Source organism: Taeniopygia guttata, chromosome 5 (genome assembly GCF_048771995.1).
Source record: "Taeniopygia guttata chromosome 5, bTaeGut7.mat, whole genome shotgun sequence".
Taxonomy (NCBI): Eukaryota; Metazoa; Chordata; class Aves; order Passeriformes; family Estrildidae; genus Taeniopygia; species Taeniopygia guttata.
Genome location: NC_133030.1, coordinates 15,161,134 through 15,178,520, shown reverse-complemented (window position 1 = coordinate 15,178,520; position 17,387 = coordinate 15,161,134). Strand labels below are relative to the sequence as shown.

At 37.5% G+C, this 17,387-nt stretch overlaps 1 protein-coding gene across 2 annotated transcripts in view; it reads right to left on the bottom strand.

Annotated features, from left to right (window-relative positions):
- The window catches only part of INSC (INSC spindle orientation adaptor protein), a 129,195-nt gene that overhangs the window by 50,106 nt on the left and 61,702 nt on the right, over positions 1 to 17,387 (bottom strand). For both annotated transcript variants that reach the window (XM_072929654.1, XM_072929655.1), the window contains 4 exons: positions 7,673 to 8,018; positions 7,116 to 7,168; positions 5,424 to 5,547; positions 2,819 to 2,932 (listed from right to left, as the gene is read on the bottom strand). In XM_072929654.1, coding sequence (XP_072785755.1) covers positions 2,819 to 2,932; positions 5,424 to 5,547; positions 7,116 to 7,168; positions 7,673 to 8,018 — 637 coding nt within the window. The remainder of the gene's footprint in view (positions 1 to 2,818; positions 2,933 to 5,423; positions 5,548 to 7,115; positions 7,169 to 7,672; positions 8,019 to 17,387) is intronic.

The window sequence follows — 17,387 nt, the reverse complement described above, 5'->3', positions numbered from 1 at the left end:
TTTTTATTTTATGATTATTTCTACTATAATATCTAAATTTTTGTGACTTGTTCTTTTTGCAAGGTTGGTAAATAATTTTATGGCTTAAATTTAAAATTACAGCTGTTTTCACCTGCTTGCTAGGGTTTCAAATGCTTTTGACTTGGACTTGGAACATTTAAAAATGTCTGAGGGACACTTTGAGTTCCGACAATGAGGTATGGATATCTTCATTTTTGTTCCTTTCTCTTTTACAAGCCTATTATCACAGCACTCTGTTCAGTACAGTTGGCATTGGACTCTACCATCAGTAAAATACTTTTTTTTTAAATTCTATATTCTTTATCATTCTATGACCTATTTATTGTAACTTGCAAACAGATTTTTACCAAGTCTTCTGGTTGTTACAAATTCAAATCTATTTATAACTCGTTTGCTCCAAGTAATGCTAATTTTCTTATCCATGCTACTACTCATTTTTGTTAGACACCTTAGGTTTTATGTCTCTGACAGCTAGTGAGAACTACTACTGGCTGCCAGGGTGAGTCAGCAACACGATTTTTTCATAGCAGGTTACAAAGTTACATGCTAAAAAAGAAACTGTCAAAGAATGACTGTAGGTGGCATAAAATTATGGGTGATGCTTCATCATAGAGGGGAGTGTTTGATAGCCTTTTTCAATTTCTGTAAAATATTAGCATGGGATGGGGAAGAAAGAGAGAAATTACTGAAACTCTTACCAAACTGCAAAGTGAGAAACCAGCTCCCATAATATTGTAGCTTTACAACACTATCTTGGCTCCTTTTTTTGCACCTCCAAGACTGGTGTGCTTTAGAGTTGTACCCTATAGCTTGGGACAGGAAAAAACCTAGCAGCAGTGTTACACAAGATCACACTTTGTCATGGAGAATAAGACTTCAAGGTTACATGGACAAATTTGTTGAATTTCGCTTTCATGGTAAGCAAATAATCTCTCTGGCTAGTTTTTATCAAAGATACTATGACAGCTCTTGAGGCAACTATGGAGTCTAAAAAAGATTTTGAGATCTTCGCATAACTTCAATCCTTTTTCACCCTCATAATGACTGAGAACAATTTCAGATTTTGTTGTTGTTGTTTATTTTTTTGTTTGGAAATCACCCTGAATTTTTACTGTCATAGGTAACCATTCATGTCATAGCTAACTTGAGCCAGTGCCCCTCTCCTCCTTACTGCTTCAGAAATTGTGAAACCTGCCACAAGTGAAACTTGAATGACAGCACAAACAACATTTATGTGTTATTTGGTCAAAAACTGCAAACTCCAAAAAGTCTGCAAGCAATAAATAAAAGCATATTTTATTCATATTGGGAGCTTTTGGAAAGGTTCCAGTTACCCTCCAAAGCAAGCAAAGCTCAGTGCTGTTAAGTTCCTTTGAACAGAGCTCTTTAGCCATTTGAAATTCTGATCTGTCACAGTTTCTCTGCCCCCTTGGTCACTGATGCAGGTAACTGAGACAGTGCTGAGAGTGAAGGATAATGGTCAGTCTGGACAAGTGCATTTCCCAGTGCACAGGGCAGGCAGAGGCGCGGAACAGGTGATGGCAACACCGCTGTCATTTGGCAGCCAAACACCACTTAGGGTTCTTTGCACAAGGGGATGCTTTTCCTCAGTTGTAAACCTGTGACACACCCAAGTTTTAGCAATATATTAACTAAGTGATTTATGAAAGGTCAGACTTCCCTTCTGCTAAGTTAAACTGTTATGGAAGTCGTAAAATTATAAAAAGCCCAAGACCAATTTTCTTCACTTTGTTAATTCTGCACTACCTCAATACTCAGCATTTTAACATTGTTTTTGGGTACCACTGAGTGGAGCTCAAATACCAATTTAGGAAAAACTAAACCTCTCAGGCTGTTGACAGAATCCACTACAGGTTTCTGAGTCTGGCTCGTTCTCAACCTTCAGAACAGAGGAGTACATTTTATGGTGTAAATATCCATCTCAAGGCACATCAGAAGTAATTAAATGCTGCTGTCTAACCCTGCCTCTGAGTGGGACAAGGAACTGGCACAGCACTCTACAAGCAGTAACTGGGGGAGGGAGATTTTCCTCTTTCTGCATGCCCTGTGGTTGTGATTATCCTATCCTCAACAAGACACCATGTCCCACAGTTCTCACTTCTTCAAGATCCAAGTGTCCTCAAAGGTGCAAACTCTGCTGGGATTTCCAGTATCATGGATCTTGACAGAATGACTCATTTATACCCAAAGTTAGCACCAACTACTCAGTAAATGAGAACACACACTGACAGAAGTAAATGAAATGATGGGTCTTTTGTAAAAGGATAATAATTAATGCAATTTATAAATTTACGTCTTTAGTAATATCTCTAACCCTCCTGTACATACAGCTGAAGAGGTCTTGCTGTTTCTCTGCACAGTCTGCCACAGCCCATTGTAAAGTTTCTCTCCATTTACATGACTGGTATTTAAAAAGTACTGGCAGGAGAGACATTAAAAAAAGTTCCCAAAATTATGAAGTGATAATACCTTAGATGGCACAAAGACAACTGCAACTGAAGTAATGCTGAGAGCAATGCCTGTTGAAGCTGACCATCCTACTGAAGCTGCTTACACAGGTATTGGGCATTATTAAATTAAAAATCTAGGGGATATGATCCTCTTCAGGAAAGAAAACCTCGAATGCAATTGTTGTGGTGGTAAACTCTGTAGAGAACTTGCAAAAGCACCACAAGAAGAGAAAAAAGTCATTTCTCTGAGTAAATTTTGTTTCTCTTTAGTGAAATGAGTTTCTTGTATTGCCAGTGTGCTTTGGATCACTCCATGCATCCCTTACCTTGGCTATGATGCGGCAGAGGTGAGCTCCTTCCTGGGCAAGGCTGAATAAACCGCTAATGGCCGACTCTGTGACGTACAAGCTGCCCGAGAGCTCTATCTGCCTCAGCAGGTTCTGGGGGATATAGGACCAAAAAGTGGGTGAGTCAGACTGACAATGAACATTTAACATTGCATTTGAGTAGATGGAACCAAGGACAGGGAGATTTAAAAATAAATATTAACATGGTAAGACAATGGGTATGTGCATGATTACATGCGGTATGAAACACTCCAGCTATTTAGTAAATATTAATAATATTTAGTTATTGTGTTTGTCTGGGATTGAACCAGAATTTTCAGAGGGCAACCAATTTAGTTGGTGTAGAAGCTGAATCACATGAGTACAAGACTTCCACCTTATTTATAAGCAATATTGCTACAGCCTGTCTTACACTACCTTCTAAGGCTCTGGGTTCATCACTGCTCAGTCAAAATGTCACTGACAAATAGACATTCTTATAAAGAAATATAATTTATTCCTGCAATGTAGGAAATAAATTAAATATTTTTTAATCTTTGTAAATAATTGTCTTTCTTTTGTATTTGTGTCATTGCAGCTTTAGAGAAGCACAGCTGTGAAAAGAATATGGTCTATTTCATTTCATGTTTCTGAAAAAAGACACAGAATAACTAGAGTAATTAATTCTATTTCCTAGGAGAAGGAAGGTAAGCATTTTTGTATTTAATCCAACTTTGAAAGAAATGCAAGGAAGCATCCCATGTTTTACACTGTTATTTATACAAAATTCAATTACCTTGCCTTTAAGAGGCTCTGTTCTTCCACCTTTAGCATCAGAAAAATGCTCCATAATAATGCATTAGAAAAATGCTCCATAAAAGACATACCTTAAGAGTTCACAATTTGAAATGAACCTATCCTGAATTAAATCCTGATACACTGATTAGAAAAAAGGCTCTTTACACAATTTAAGCTGAAATCTCTCACACAGACACTTAGTCTGCTTCAGAGCAGCAAACTATCCCCAGACATTGTGGTTTTATGGCAGAAGTGGGCACAGAGCCTGACTGAATGGCTCAGAAAATTGTTCATAAAATAATTTTTATTAATGAGTTCTACATCCTTCAGTCACACAAATACATGCAAGATGATGTGGCATCAATAATTCCACTCCCTGAAAAGAAAAAGGGAGTAAGATTACAGGGGCATCAGTAGGTGCCAAAAGGCAGAAATACCAGCAGTGAAGAACTGCCCTTCAGACTGAAAAGAATAAACATCTTAACAATGGTAATCTACTTACTGAATTTGAAATATGCAAAGTTATTTACACACTTCAACACATACATTTCATGGAGTTCTCATAAATCCCAACCAAAGAGCATAAGAAGGTAGCTTGTTAGTTTGACTGTAATTCTGCAAATATATTTGGGATAGTCTCACCTCCTGGTAATAACACTTTAAAACTAGAAGGGATTTTTCTGAAACCACCACTTTTTTTTTTTTTTTTTTTTTCTATCTTAATACATCAGGGTATGTTAGAGCTTAACCAATAGCATGCTTTAATTTTGTTTTGTCACTGTAATAAATACTTTTTAACTATTTTTGTTCACTAAGCCTCTCCTTTCATCTTCTTCTGCTGCAACAAAAAATCTCTGCATAACATCACCTCTAAAACATGGGCAAATTATTTGAACAGAAACACATTTGAGGTTCTTATCTGTGAAAAAGGGAGGGAGAAAAGGGAAGGAAGGGAAGGAAGGGAAGGAAGGGAAGGAAGGGAAGGAAGGGAAGGAAGGGAAGGAAGGGAAGGAAGGGAAGGAAGGGAAGGAAGGGAAGGAAGGGAAGGAAGGGAAGGAAGGGAAGGAAGGGAAGAAGGGAAGGGGAAGGAAGGGAAGGAAGGGAAGGAAGGGAAGGAAGGGAAGGAAGGGAAGGAAGGGAAGGAAGGGAAGGAAGGGAAGGAAGGGAAGGAAGGGAAGGAAGGGAAGAAAGGGAAGAAAGGGAAGAAAGGGAAGGAAGGGAAGGAAGGGAAGGAAGGGAAGGAAGGGAAGAAGGAAGGGCAAGAGATTGGCTAGCAAGTTGTTATTATTTCAATAGTGATCTAATGGAAAAAAAACTCATGCATTTGCAGCCTCAAAATAATTACTTAGTGTATTTCACAGAATCGGAATCACAGAATGGGTAAGGCTGGAAGGGACAATCAGAAGCCACCATTTAGATGCCTTGCAAGAAAGAGACATCAGGAAAAAAAAGTAATATGGTGAACCAAAAGATAATTTTGTTTGGGATTTGAGGTTATTTGAGAATATGAATCTAAATATCTTTGTAACATATTTGAGTTAACTGATCATAAGTTTGTTGAAAAGTAAGAGATGTAATTCTAATCCTCCTCTTAATCACAGAATTATAGAATGGCTTGGGTTGGAAGGGGCCTCTAAAATCATTTAATTGCCATCTCCCTGCCATGAGCAGGGACTCCTTCCACTAGATCAGGTTCCTCAGAAGCCCCATCCAACCCAGCTTTAGATCCTTAATAGCTGGTTGCCCTCAAGATCCAGCAATTTTGGAAGACCTTTTTGGTTTGGAGCTTTTTTAACTACAAACTAACCTGTGCCTCTTGTGTTAAAACCAGCTCTATCAACTGGCCAAAATATTGGGCCACGGTTGTGAGTGTTTCATTAACACAAGATTTCATGGACTTCAGTATCTCTTCATCTTCAGTCTGTAAGCACCTGAAAAGACAGAGATGGGAAAGGGATGAAGGAAAAAAAGATGCAAAAGACACAGGATATAATTGGAATTCAGCTGTTCACAAGGACTTTGTGTCATTAGCATCATTCCAGACTTCAATCAAAGCTTTGTCTACACAGAGTAAACACACCATGAAAGGATGGACACTACTGAGTAATTTTGGGATCACAATTTACCTCATCAACTGCAGGCCAAATTTTGCTGCAGATACTGTGTGTTTATACAGTGCAGCACTGCTCTTTGCCTTGTATGCTGATAGTTTTGCTCTTGGGTGCCTGCATTTCAACTGCAGCTGTGCATATCCACCCATCTTTCATAATCAATATTTCAGTAATTTTCATTTATTTACCTTCTTTGTCATAGTTTAATGATAGCAGGATAAGAATGAAGAAAGAAATTTGTTCCCAGATGACTTAAACAGCATAATCAAAAATAAAATTTGGTCCTCTCTACAGAAAGATACACAAAGCACCTTTACAGAGTTATTACAATCATCCTGTAAACAGTGACGTTTGGCTGTAACTGAAGAAATGAGATAAAGATAGAAAACTTTATACGATTCAAATGAAATAACAAATACTTCCTCACAGCAACACATTCATTTGTATTGTCAAAACATCTTCCACTCTGTCAGGCCACTGTAATGGAAGATAGTTTGGGTGATCAGCCTCTACCTGCACACAGGTCACCTTTTCAGCCTTACCTGTCAGACACCTATATCAATTTTTTGTCAAAAAAGACAAGAAGGAAGAGGGCTGATTTAGGCCAGATACTTTGAGATTGCAGCTCATTATTAAATCTGTGTGTCTTAGAGTAAAATATAAAATACAAATGTGAGCTCTGTGGGTTTGGCACAAACAATAGTGCTCCAAAAAATGCTATTTCCTGATAATTAGATGGTGTTTTTTCCCCGATGATATACCCAGAACAGAATGACTTGGACAATGTTTAAAGTAAACCAAAAGAGTGATTGAACTGCGCTGAGGGATAACACAAGGGTAACTTATATTAGAAAGTGGAAATAGCATGATAAGAATTACAGAGATTTTTATTTTCCAGTCTTAGCATTTCAGAGTGCAGGGAGATGAGTAAACCTACAACCACATTTTAAAGGAAAGTGTATTTACTTTGGTTTGATTTACAATACATGGATATGTTCATCCAGGAACACTTAGTCTCAAAACACAAGTTTTCAAACCAGCTGAAATCCTGATTCCACAGAACTAGAAAGGAATTTTGTCACCAATATCTGTCACAGCCAGAATTTTTCCTTTGATGTCTAAAAGTCCTGAAAAATCCACTTGTGTGTAACTTTGCATCCATGTCAGACTCTTTGTGTAACAGCAGATGCCATCTTTCATTAGGATGCATTTCAGGTAAAAGCAACTCCCTTCATCCACCAGAGATTAACATTTAGAAAGCCTTGCAAAGTTACAGCAGCCTAGTTCAAACAATTGAGGGAGTGCCTATGGATTTGTGCTTCTCATTAGGAGTTCTGCAACACAATAAAACAGCATAATTAGTATTTCAACTATAAAATTCAAGTTACCTTTCTGTGAATGCTGTAAATTCTGAACACTTGTCTATTAAGAGTTTTTCAAGCTGCAGAGAGAGCAAGAGAAAGTGGTTTTAAAGTTATATCCATATACACAATTGCTTTACAAAAATAGATAATCCTTGTCTGTTAATTGAAAATTCTCTCAAAATATAATATTTCATGTGAGCACCCTTCATCTACTTTTCTGAATAAAACTGGTAGAGATAAAATTAAGGTTTACAAAAACAAAGTAGCATTTTCTACATTTTAAATGCAAAGGAACTCCCAGATGGGATGTCAAAATACTTTAGTTCTGTAGTCCTCAAAAGCAAAACATTTTTTCCATGCAAGTTGTCAGCATCATTAACATTCAGAGTAGCCTACGATAAAATAGAATCCAAAGTGAGTCAAGAAGATTTCAATTGCTGAAAAGGGATTGGAAAGTCTTAAACAATGAACCAGTATCACTATGTAAGAATTTCTTACAGATTGTTTAAAACAAGTTTCAATTATTCCAACAAAATAAAAATTCAGAGAGAAGTGTGACATCAGATAAGGCATCCTCTCACCTGGTGCATTTCTTCTGAAGAGCTCCTGGTGAAGGTGTTGTACTCGTTTATCATGGAATGCACGTGGCAGTTGACTCTCACTGTCATGCTGTGGACCCTCTGCCACCTGTTCTTCTCCAGCTTCTGAGCAATCCTGGTCAGCTCGGTGCTGATGATCCAAGCCCTCTTTAGCAGGAGCTGCAAGTTATCACAAGTGCTGTACTGTGAGGAGAGGATGAGTTCATTTTGTTCATCTTTCTCAATGCTGATGGGCTTGGACTGGAGAATGCACATGCATTCGCAGTCTGTCATCAGCTTCAGGTCTTCCATCCATCGCTGAACAGAGTCCACCTGGATTAGGTGCATGCTGGAGGGCAGAGAAAGAGAGGGGAAATGAGGTAAAGCAAAACAACCTTAGAATAACCTTCAGCAGCACCATACAGCTAGTGGTATCCAGCTGTAACCGCACATCACTCACTACTAGGTTGCAATTGATTGACCAAAGGCAAATAATTGAACAAACAACTTGCTTGTAGTAACACAGTGACAAAGTGCTTCTTTTATTCCAAAAGCAAGTTCTGGATTTCTAATCACTTTTGTACCACATACCCCACTATAAAATTATGTCTGAAAAATCAGTGGGTATAAGAGATAAGTAAAAAGAGGTTTTGGTTATGTTTGTGGGGGAAAATGTTTCTTGTACATTCAGAGTTTTATATGGGAGAAGAAGCAAAGTTATGGATGCTATGGGTGTATTTGTTTATGGGACTATCAGGTTTTCCTAGACACTTGGCCTATCAAGTGCTTAAAATAAAATTTTACCTTGCAGCATCTCTCCAAAGCTCTTCCAAATTTATGCAGCCAAACCAAGACAGTGAACAATACTGCAATATTTGTTCCATGTCATAATCCCTGAAACTAGAGCTGGATTCTACTTCCTGACCAGACCTTTACCTTCCCCCTTATTTCTCATTGTTCTCTGTACATTTTGCACACTGACTTCCAAAGCGCATTTTTTACACAACAGCAAACATGATGTGAACCAGCAAGACTGAAAAGCTCCTTGACAAGTGTACCCTGACACAAGGGCAGTGAACCTGCATTTTGTGCCTTTGCACCCTCCAGACAGTAAAATGTGGTACCTGAGGCAGAAGTTGCACTGATTCGGAGCTCATTTCTTGAGGGATCACAAATTTCATAGAGTCTCAAGATGAAGATGCCTACATTTTTTTCTTATAAGGAACCTAGATCCTAATAAAAATATATTAATCCTCACCCCAAGCATACTAAAATTTTCCAAAGAATTGAAAATAAAAGGTAAAGAAGAGATTAGATTAAATGAAAGCAAGAGAAAATGGATTTAACTAATTTTTCAAATTTCTATTGGTATCCTACAGTTAATGTGATAGATTAGTCATAGTAGATTGTTGTCTACCTTCTGGAGACAATTGCAGATTTTATAATACTATACCAGAAAGGGCAAAAAGAAAGTCCCTATTCTTTTAAATCAGATACTGATTTATTGCAACTCAGCAGTAACATTCTGTGCTGTTAGATAAAGCCTTCCTGCTAGAATAAAATCTGCAATCACATTAGCTAAGCTAAGGAGGACCAGGTGGAAGCCTTTTTCAAATCTCGTGCTTCCAGTTATACTGTGAGCACCAGCTGAACTCAAGAAATCTCCTGCCAGACCACTCCAGTAATATTCCATAAATAAACAAAATGTATTTACATATACAGGAAAAGGAGGCTCACCTCAAGTATCGTTTCATGTAAATTGACAGCAAACAAGATACAAGAGATCAGTTTCATTGATCCAATCTCCCTTTTCACAATATATGATGAAACTACTTTTAATTTTGAACTTTACAGGCTACTGCTATTTAAGGTCTTTATTTCACTCAGCTCTGAATATTGTGTAATTGCATTTCATGATCGATTGAGGCCCACTTTCTTCTTGCTATGTGTAGTCTCCTTATTGCCTTTTTGGATCTGAAGCAAGGTCTCCTAATAAACAAAAACAACAACTTTAGAAGTTTGAGACCATGATTTATAACGATATGCATAGTTTGCATGCAGAACAGGGTAAATTCATTTGACACAGAGTAATGTATCTTTCATTTACAAAGTGCACTGTGATGATTAATTAAATTTCTGTATAGTAAGTAGAAATAAACTTCTACATTATACATTCACATGAACAAAAAGCTAGAATAGAAAGATAGTGCGAGAAAAAAAAAACAAAAAAAATCCAACAAGAAAATAAAGTAATTCATATTTCCTTAAGTCCCAAAAAGCCCTTCTTCACTCTAAGGAGGAAAAAAAGAGGTAATAAGAATTGCACAAGGAAAAAAAAATAGATGTTAAAGAAATTCTCCTTGTTTGCTTCTGTTCCTTCTAATTGGCAGAAGTACAATGTAGAATGTAGGATATTTTTTCACTGAAACTTAATATTCCTTAACTGACAAGAGCAAAAGATTATATCATTCATCTCCTTCTAGAGGACCACAGAAAACTCCCCCTGTTTACTGTTAGCTTTTCTGACACATTGTCCTTTAAATTAGAGACACATCATTATCACTCAAATGAAACACATAAATGATTCACCTTCTTCCAAATCTCACTGCATGTGGAGAAAATTTTCTTAAGCATTCTGCAGATGAATTTGTAGACTAATTTTTTTACATATTAAAATGAGGAAAGCAAAAAAGTGTGATCATCCCTAATTAGCTATTAAGAATCATATTCCAGATGGCATTTACTGAGCTCAAAAAGCAAGTTGGAAATTTCCATTTTGTCCCTCCATTACTGAAATAAATATCCTACGCCTACAAAATAAAAACAACCATAATGGTTCAGGCAAAAAAAAAGAAACAAACTCTGTTCAGCCCATTATCCGGGTCCCAACATGCCCATTAGGAGATGCATAAGGAAAGATTATAAGAAGTATGGCAAGAGCTGAGCAACCCCTCCTTCCCATCTTCTGGCAATTAGTGGTTTAGGAACTTCCTCAGCCAGAAGTTGTGTCTGAGTAGGATGTTTTTACAATTCATGAAACAAAAGTAGCCATAAATCCCTTTCTGAACTCAGTTAAACTTTTGGCCTTTGCAACATCTAGTGGCAGTGTCTCACACTGTTTATTTTTTTAATATGAAAAAAGTATTTCTTATTGTTTATTTTAAACTTGCTGCCTGGAGAGATGAACACAAATACTTTACTTGCTATATTCTAAGAGATACTGTAAATGAAATTATGGTTCTGTATTCACCCTCTTCATGCAATTCATTATTTTGTTTGTTGTACCCTATCTTTAGGTTATTTTATTTTCATACCATAGAAACTCAGTTTATCTGGTCTGTCCCCCTATAGACAGTATTTCAGCCCTCTGAGCATTCACTTACTCTCTCCATCTTTTCAAAAAGTTTTTTCCAATGTCCCAAAATGTCATGGGGAAAACAGGACAAAATATAAAAGATTCAGGTAAATTCATACATTTGAAATATATTTTTTTTACAGTCCCTCTTTTCCAAAGCTCTTAAAATAATTTTTTTAGTAAAGTTTTTTCCAGAGAGCTGTTTCATTTTTACCTTTCTGAAAATACACTTATTTTGATTTCAGAATCTTTTCCATGACTGATAATACATAATGTAGAGCTCCTATACATGTGAAGAAAGAAATTGTGTTTCAGTTCCCTTTACCTCCTCACATGTACTGCTTTATGTTAATTAACACGTAATTTCTTCTAGCATTTAACAGTCCTGTCTTGTCCTGCTTTTATAACTATTTTTCAGGTCATTAAATACACTAAAGATTTGCTGAAGTGCAAGAGACCTTACTTATGTGATTTCCCCCAGATCCCTCTAATTTAGCAAAAGTATCTGGTAACCTGTCTCAGAATCATAGGATCATTTAGGTTGGAAAAGACTTTAACACCATCAGATCCAACCATTAACCCAGCACTGCAAGGTCCAGCGCTTAATCCTGTCTTTAAGTGCCATTTCTACATAGACTTTAAATACCTCCAGGGATGGTGACTCAAGCATATCCATGGGGAGTCCATTCCAGTGCTTGACAACACTTCCAGTGAAGAAATTTTCCCTAATTTTCAATCTAGACCCCCCCTGGGTTACTTTAGGGCCATTTCCTCTTGTCCTGTCACTGGTTGGGAGAAGAGATCAGCCCCCACCTTGCTCCATCCTTCTTTCAGGCAGTTATAAAAAAAGATCTGTTCCTCCTCAGCCTCCTTCTCTCCAGGCTGAACACCCCCAGCTCCCTCAGCTTCTCCTCACAGGACTTATGCTTCAGACCCTTCCCCAGCTCTGTTGCCCTTCTCTGGACTTGCTCCAGCCCCTCAATGTCCCTTCTCAACTGAGGGGCCAGAACTGGACACAGCACTCAAGGTGTGGCCTCACCAGTGCCCAGCCCAGGGGACAATCCCTGCTCTGCTCCTGCCAGACACAATATTCATCCAAGCCATGAGCAGCCAGTTTCTCCAGCAGAATGCTGTGGGAAACAGCTTCAAGGTCTTTCCTGCAGTCCAGGCAGACAGACAACAGCTACAACCTTTCCCTCATCCCTCATCAGTGGGTCACCTTGGCAGAGGAGGTCAAGTTTTTCAAGCAGGACCTGCCTTTTCTGAACCCCTGTCTGACCCCCTGGTTGTCCAGATGTGCTGCATGATGGCACCCATCATGACCTGCTCCATGACCTTCCCTGGCTCTGAGGTCAGGCTGACAGGCCCGTAGCTCCCTGAATGCACCTTGTGGCTCTTCTGGACTGGCTAAAAAGTAGCCATCTGGGACCTCTCCATACAGAGAGGTGTGCTGGTAAATGATGGAAAGTGGCCCAGTGAACACTCCTACCAGGACCCTCAGTATCCTTTGGTAGATCCCATCCATCCCATAGACTTTTGTGATCGTTTCCCCTTGGATTATGGGGGCTTCATTCTGCTCCCTGCCCATCTTCCATCTCAGGGGGCTAAGCTGCAGAACAGCTGGTCTTACTATGAAAGACTGTGGCAAGAAGTCATAGGATGCCCTGAGCCTTTTCTCATCCTGTCACCACGCTTTCCCCCCACAGCCAACAAAGGGGGAGGTCCTCCTTAGCCTCCCTTTTGTTGCCAATGTATTTACAGAAATATTTTTTATTGTTTTATACAGCAGTAGACAGATTAATTCTGGTTGGGCTTTAGCCCTTCTAATTTTCTCCCTGCATAAGCCCATGGCATCCTTGTAGATCACACAAATGACCCTCCCTTTCTTCCAAAGGTGATAAACTTGCCTTTTTTTTTTCCTGAATTCAGACAAGGCTCTCTGTTCAGCACATGGGTACAGCCTGCTCCTGTGCCTTTAGGATTTCCTTCTTCAAAGGGAGATGTATAGATACACAGATGAATAGTAGTTACCCACTAGTTAAAATTACTGAATTTAGTATGCCATGGCATACTGACAAAAAAGCAATTTATCTACATTATAAAATTTACTCTACATTATAAAAGCAGCATTTAATATAAAAACAGTTGTAAAAATAATTCAGTGAAAAAAGAAAATTCAAGAGAATGTCTCCAACATTCCTTAAAAGTCATTCTGGTTTAATTGAAGTTGTAAAGTATATGACACAGTTTTCAAGAGCACTCAACTGAACTTGACTAAGAAGCATTTTTAATACTCTGAATTCTAGTATACTTTCCAAAAAACATAGTCTTTAAAAAGTTGTGTCATTTGGAAAAAATCCTCTGGTGTCACTGGCTGAGGCCAGCTTAGAGCAACAGCCCATTGCTCTAAAAGTGTTACTTAAAAAATGTTTGAACTTTGTTTAATATAGATGTTTCTGCACTACATAACACATTGCAGGTAAATTTCATCCTGGGTAAAGACATTAAAAAAATATTCCTAATTTAAATATTTAAATATCTAAGAAGAGATATATGATATTCAAAGTTCTCTTACCAGCATTTCTCTTTCTCTCTTTCCCCTCCCTCCTCCTTTTTTTTTTTTTTTTTTTTTTTTTGCTATATTCTATCATCTCTTAAGTAGTTCATTAACTAACAAATCAAGATTTTTAGGATAGACAAGGTGGCTTGATATCAAAATGATTGAACTCTCTCATGTTGGTGTTACATGAACACAAAAGTCAGGAGTTAATGACTAGAGCATTTGTTTAAAATTTCCATCTTGAAGCTCTCTACCACCATTTTACTGGCAGCACATACATTTCTGTTTTAAATTGCAAATGTTATCATGAGAAAGAGTTATACCTCCAATTTAGCACTGAGTTTCACTAAGTGCAAAAGTTTCATGTTTTATAACATTATGTTGAAGTCGGAGCTGATCAATTCACGTGAATAATTCCAGTGGTCGTATTTATAAAGTGTAAAGATTTCTGCTCAGTCAAATTATGTTTCCAAGGCTTCTTAGCCTTTTTATCCATTTTCACCTAATATGACAGATTTATTACCAACCCTAATGATAGCATTTAGTACTGCTTCCAGATAAGCCTATGGTGAAAGTCAATGCCAAATCTTACAACTGTGTGCAAATTTATTATTCTAATTAGTGGTTGGTAATTAATTGGCAACAAACAACTTATTGAATGAATTTCACTCCCTCTTTGAATATAAATAATCTCTAATTTTTTTCTAATTCATCTTTTCAGAATTATTCATGGGTATGCAATATAGCCAGGGCCAATTTCCACATCAATACAAAGGCCAGCAGAACTCATCTCTCTGTGGAAGGAGAGCGTGAAGAACCATAGAAACAGGGCTCATTTTTCTTCAATTGCTTTACATTATATTAACCACATAAAAGAGCCCTGTAGATACACAATATTGTATTTGCACTGATTTTTGCAAAATTTTGTAGAGCTAGCTGGAGAGATAACTCAAAACACACAGAGTAGCTCTAAGGTAGATAAGAATCAGATTTCTGGTTTTTAAGTGAGTGCATTTACTGTGTAGATCATTCCTAAAGTAATAGAATCCTACAAATATTTAGGTTTGGTACTTGATGTAGCAAGATAAAAGTACAGCCAGATGGTTTGCAGGGTACTCTTTTTTTTTCCTCATCTTAATTTTACCTACTTCTTCTCTAATGGAACACTAGCAATCCACCTTCACGGTGACAAAAGGTGACTTTACTATTAATTATTTAAACTTTTAGAACACAAGGATAAAAGCTAGTTTCTAGGTTTTAAAAAAGTTAACAGGCTATATTGAAAGGGTTCTTGTAATTAACCTCAATGGTTACTCAATTGTTACAGTTACCAAAATCTAAAAATTTCCCCAAATTAAGTCAGTAATGGATAATGCAGAATTACTCAAAGATCACCATTGAAGAAAAGTCTATAAAGAAAGTAAAAACCCAGTAATCACTTGTAATATATAAGGTATGATGTGTGAACTTAGAGTTGCTCCATCGGGCCTCTTTACAAGGCCATATAAATAATTTAGGTTAAATGCTGCACCAGTGTTCTCCTCAGATCTTTAAATTTTTCTGAGAAATCCTCACTGTAAGTTGTCTCTCTGGAGATGTCTGGAAATACTATACCAGCCTGGAATTGCTGCCTCACTGCAGAACTTAGGGAAGTCACTTTGTAAAATCACAGACTAACTAAGCTTGCTGATTACATTATGTAAAGTCTAGGACAAACTTCTCATACACTAATTTTCTGTAGATTGGAATAGTTTTAGTAGGTCCCGTCCTATCCAACTTCCATCAGCTGAAGGGACACTAAGGCACTGTTCAAGCTGGTTTTGAGTTTTACTTCCTGCCTATTACATTGAATTGCTAAGATACAAGCCACTGAGTTCACAGAAGAAAACAGTAAAGGAATGTAATTTCCTGAGGGGAGGAAAATGCAAAAAAAGCCCCGCAATCAGCTAGTTCATGACATTATAAAGCTGTTAATCGGCCTCTTTTCAGGCAAAGCTGAACATTATTGTCACAATACTTACCAGTGAAAATGTCTGTTGGATTTGTGTTTATATAGTAACATTAATTCACACTAACAATAAATATTATTGCATTTGCAGTGTTGTTATAAGATAGCAAACCAAGGAAAGCTTTCAAAACCACTACGTCTGTTGAACCCTGTGATATTGGCTTATTCAGATTTAACAAACTGTTATGGACTCAAATCAGACTTAATGAGTTTTGACCCAACTTAAGGACTCCACCAGACATAGAAACAGGCAATTTTAGCCACTAGAAAATTTGGATATGAGGGATGGGTCAAAAAATAATCTGCTGACCCAGCTTTGTTAAAGAGATTTGTTCTTTTGTTCAGCATGTTACCTGATGATTTGTAACAAACCAGTGCCCAGACTAAAACAGTGCTGAAGATGAAGAACTACATGACTCAGTCTCTTTGCAAATGACAGCCTGAGTCTTGCAAAAAAGTGCAACAATTATAGTTTTCCTGAAAAATGAGGCAGCAGAGATGAGTGAGCTTAGCTTAGGAGAATCTATGACTTTTGACTTCCTTTAGCCCAAAGTAAGTGAAATATGCCTCATGGAACATTGTGTGACAAATCTACTCAGAACTTCCTTGCAGATTCTTCCAGGAGTTTAGACAGAGTGACTGAAGAATGTTGATAATATTGAAGGGATATTGCCATCAGGACACATTTAAATTGCAGGTTCCTGAGTACACACACAGTTCTCACTCCCATAATTAACAGGGTATGTTTCCTGCATTGCAGAGGAGAAAAGTGAACAAGGCCAGCAAAAGGAGAGAATGGGCTCAAGAGAGCTCACCCTGGTTCACTGCTTCCCAATGCTCAGGCTATACTTGTAATTGAAGGGGACAATATTCCTCATGTCCTTATAAGAATATGCTGCAAGAGAGAGACACCTGGCAGGGAGGGAGAACTACAAATGAAAGTGAAAAGGAGAAAAACAACTCTGTACATAATTTGGGGCCACAGGCAGTGAAAGTGCTCAGACACAATCACAAACAATGACTAATTTGGAGACTAACATGAGAGTCCATGAAAATAGCACTAGTGCCTTGTTGAACATTGTTTTTTTCTTCCTCCAAATCTGCCTTAATTTGTAGTTTAATAACAAACACTACAGCTCTCTGTGCCTTATTCAAAGGAGTTATGACATGCATTATGAGCAGTAGCATTAGCCTTTCACCTTCTACTATTTACTCATTTAAGGTCCTAACCCTACTGATTAAGTAAAGCCTGGATTACTTAATGAAGGGAGCAACAAGCATTCTACAGGGTGCTATGAGATCAGTATCACTCAGGAGACTAGAGAAATTTGGAGACCCTTGTTCACATCTATTACACAGCAGCTCCAGCTAAACTATCAAAAAAAAAAAAAGAAAGGTGAGAAAAGGATGCTAGCTTTTCTAAGATTCCCATCGGAATATTAACCCTTCAACAGACAAATTTAAAAGACTAAATTTGTGACATAGTGTCACAAATACTGGAATGAGATGGCAAAAAATACTTTAGGTGGTTTCATTCAAATAAGAAAGCAGTTGAAAATCAAACAAGTTCAATATTTGTGCACAGGTTTATATATTTTTGTAGAGGTCAGAACGTGGAAAAGGAAATCTATGCCATCAAACTTACACATCTGATACTAGAAGAACCAGACCAGATAACTTGCTCATAAATGGCTTAAAAATCACTCTAAAAATATTTAGAGGGCTCAAATATGTTCTATTAAATGTCTATTCTAGAATTGCAGTGGAAGTTCGCTTGAAAGTTTCTTATTTTTAA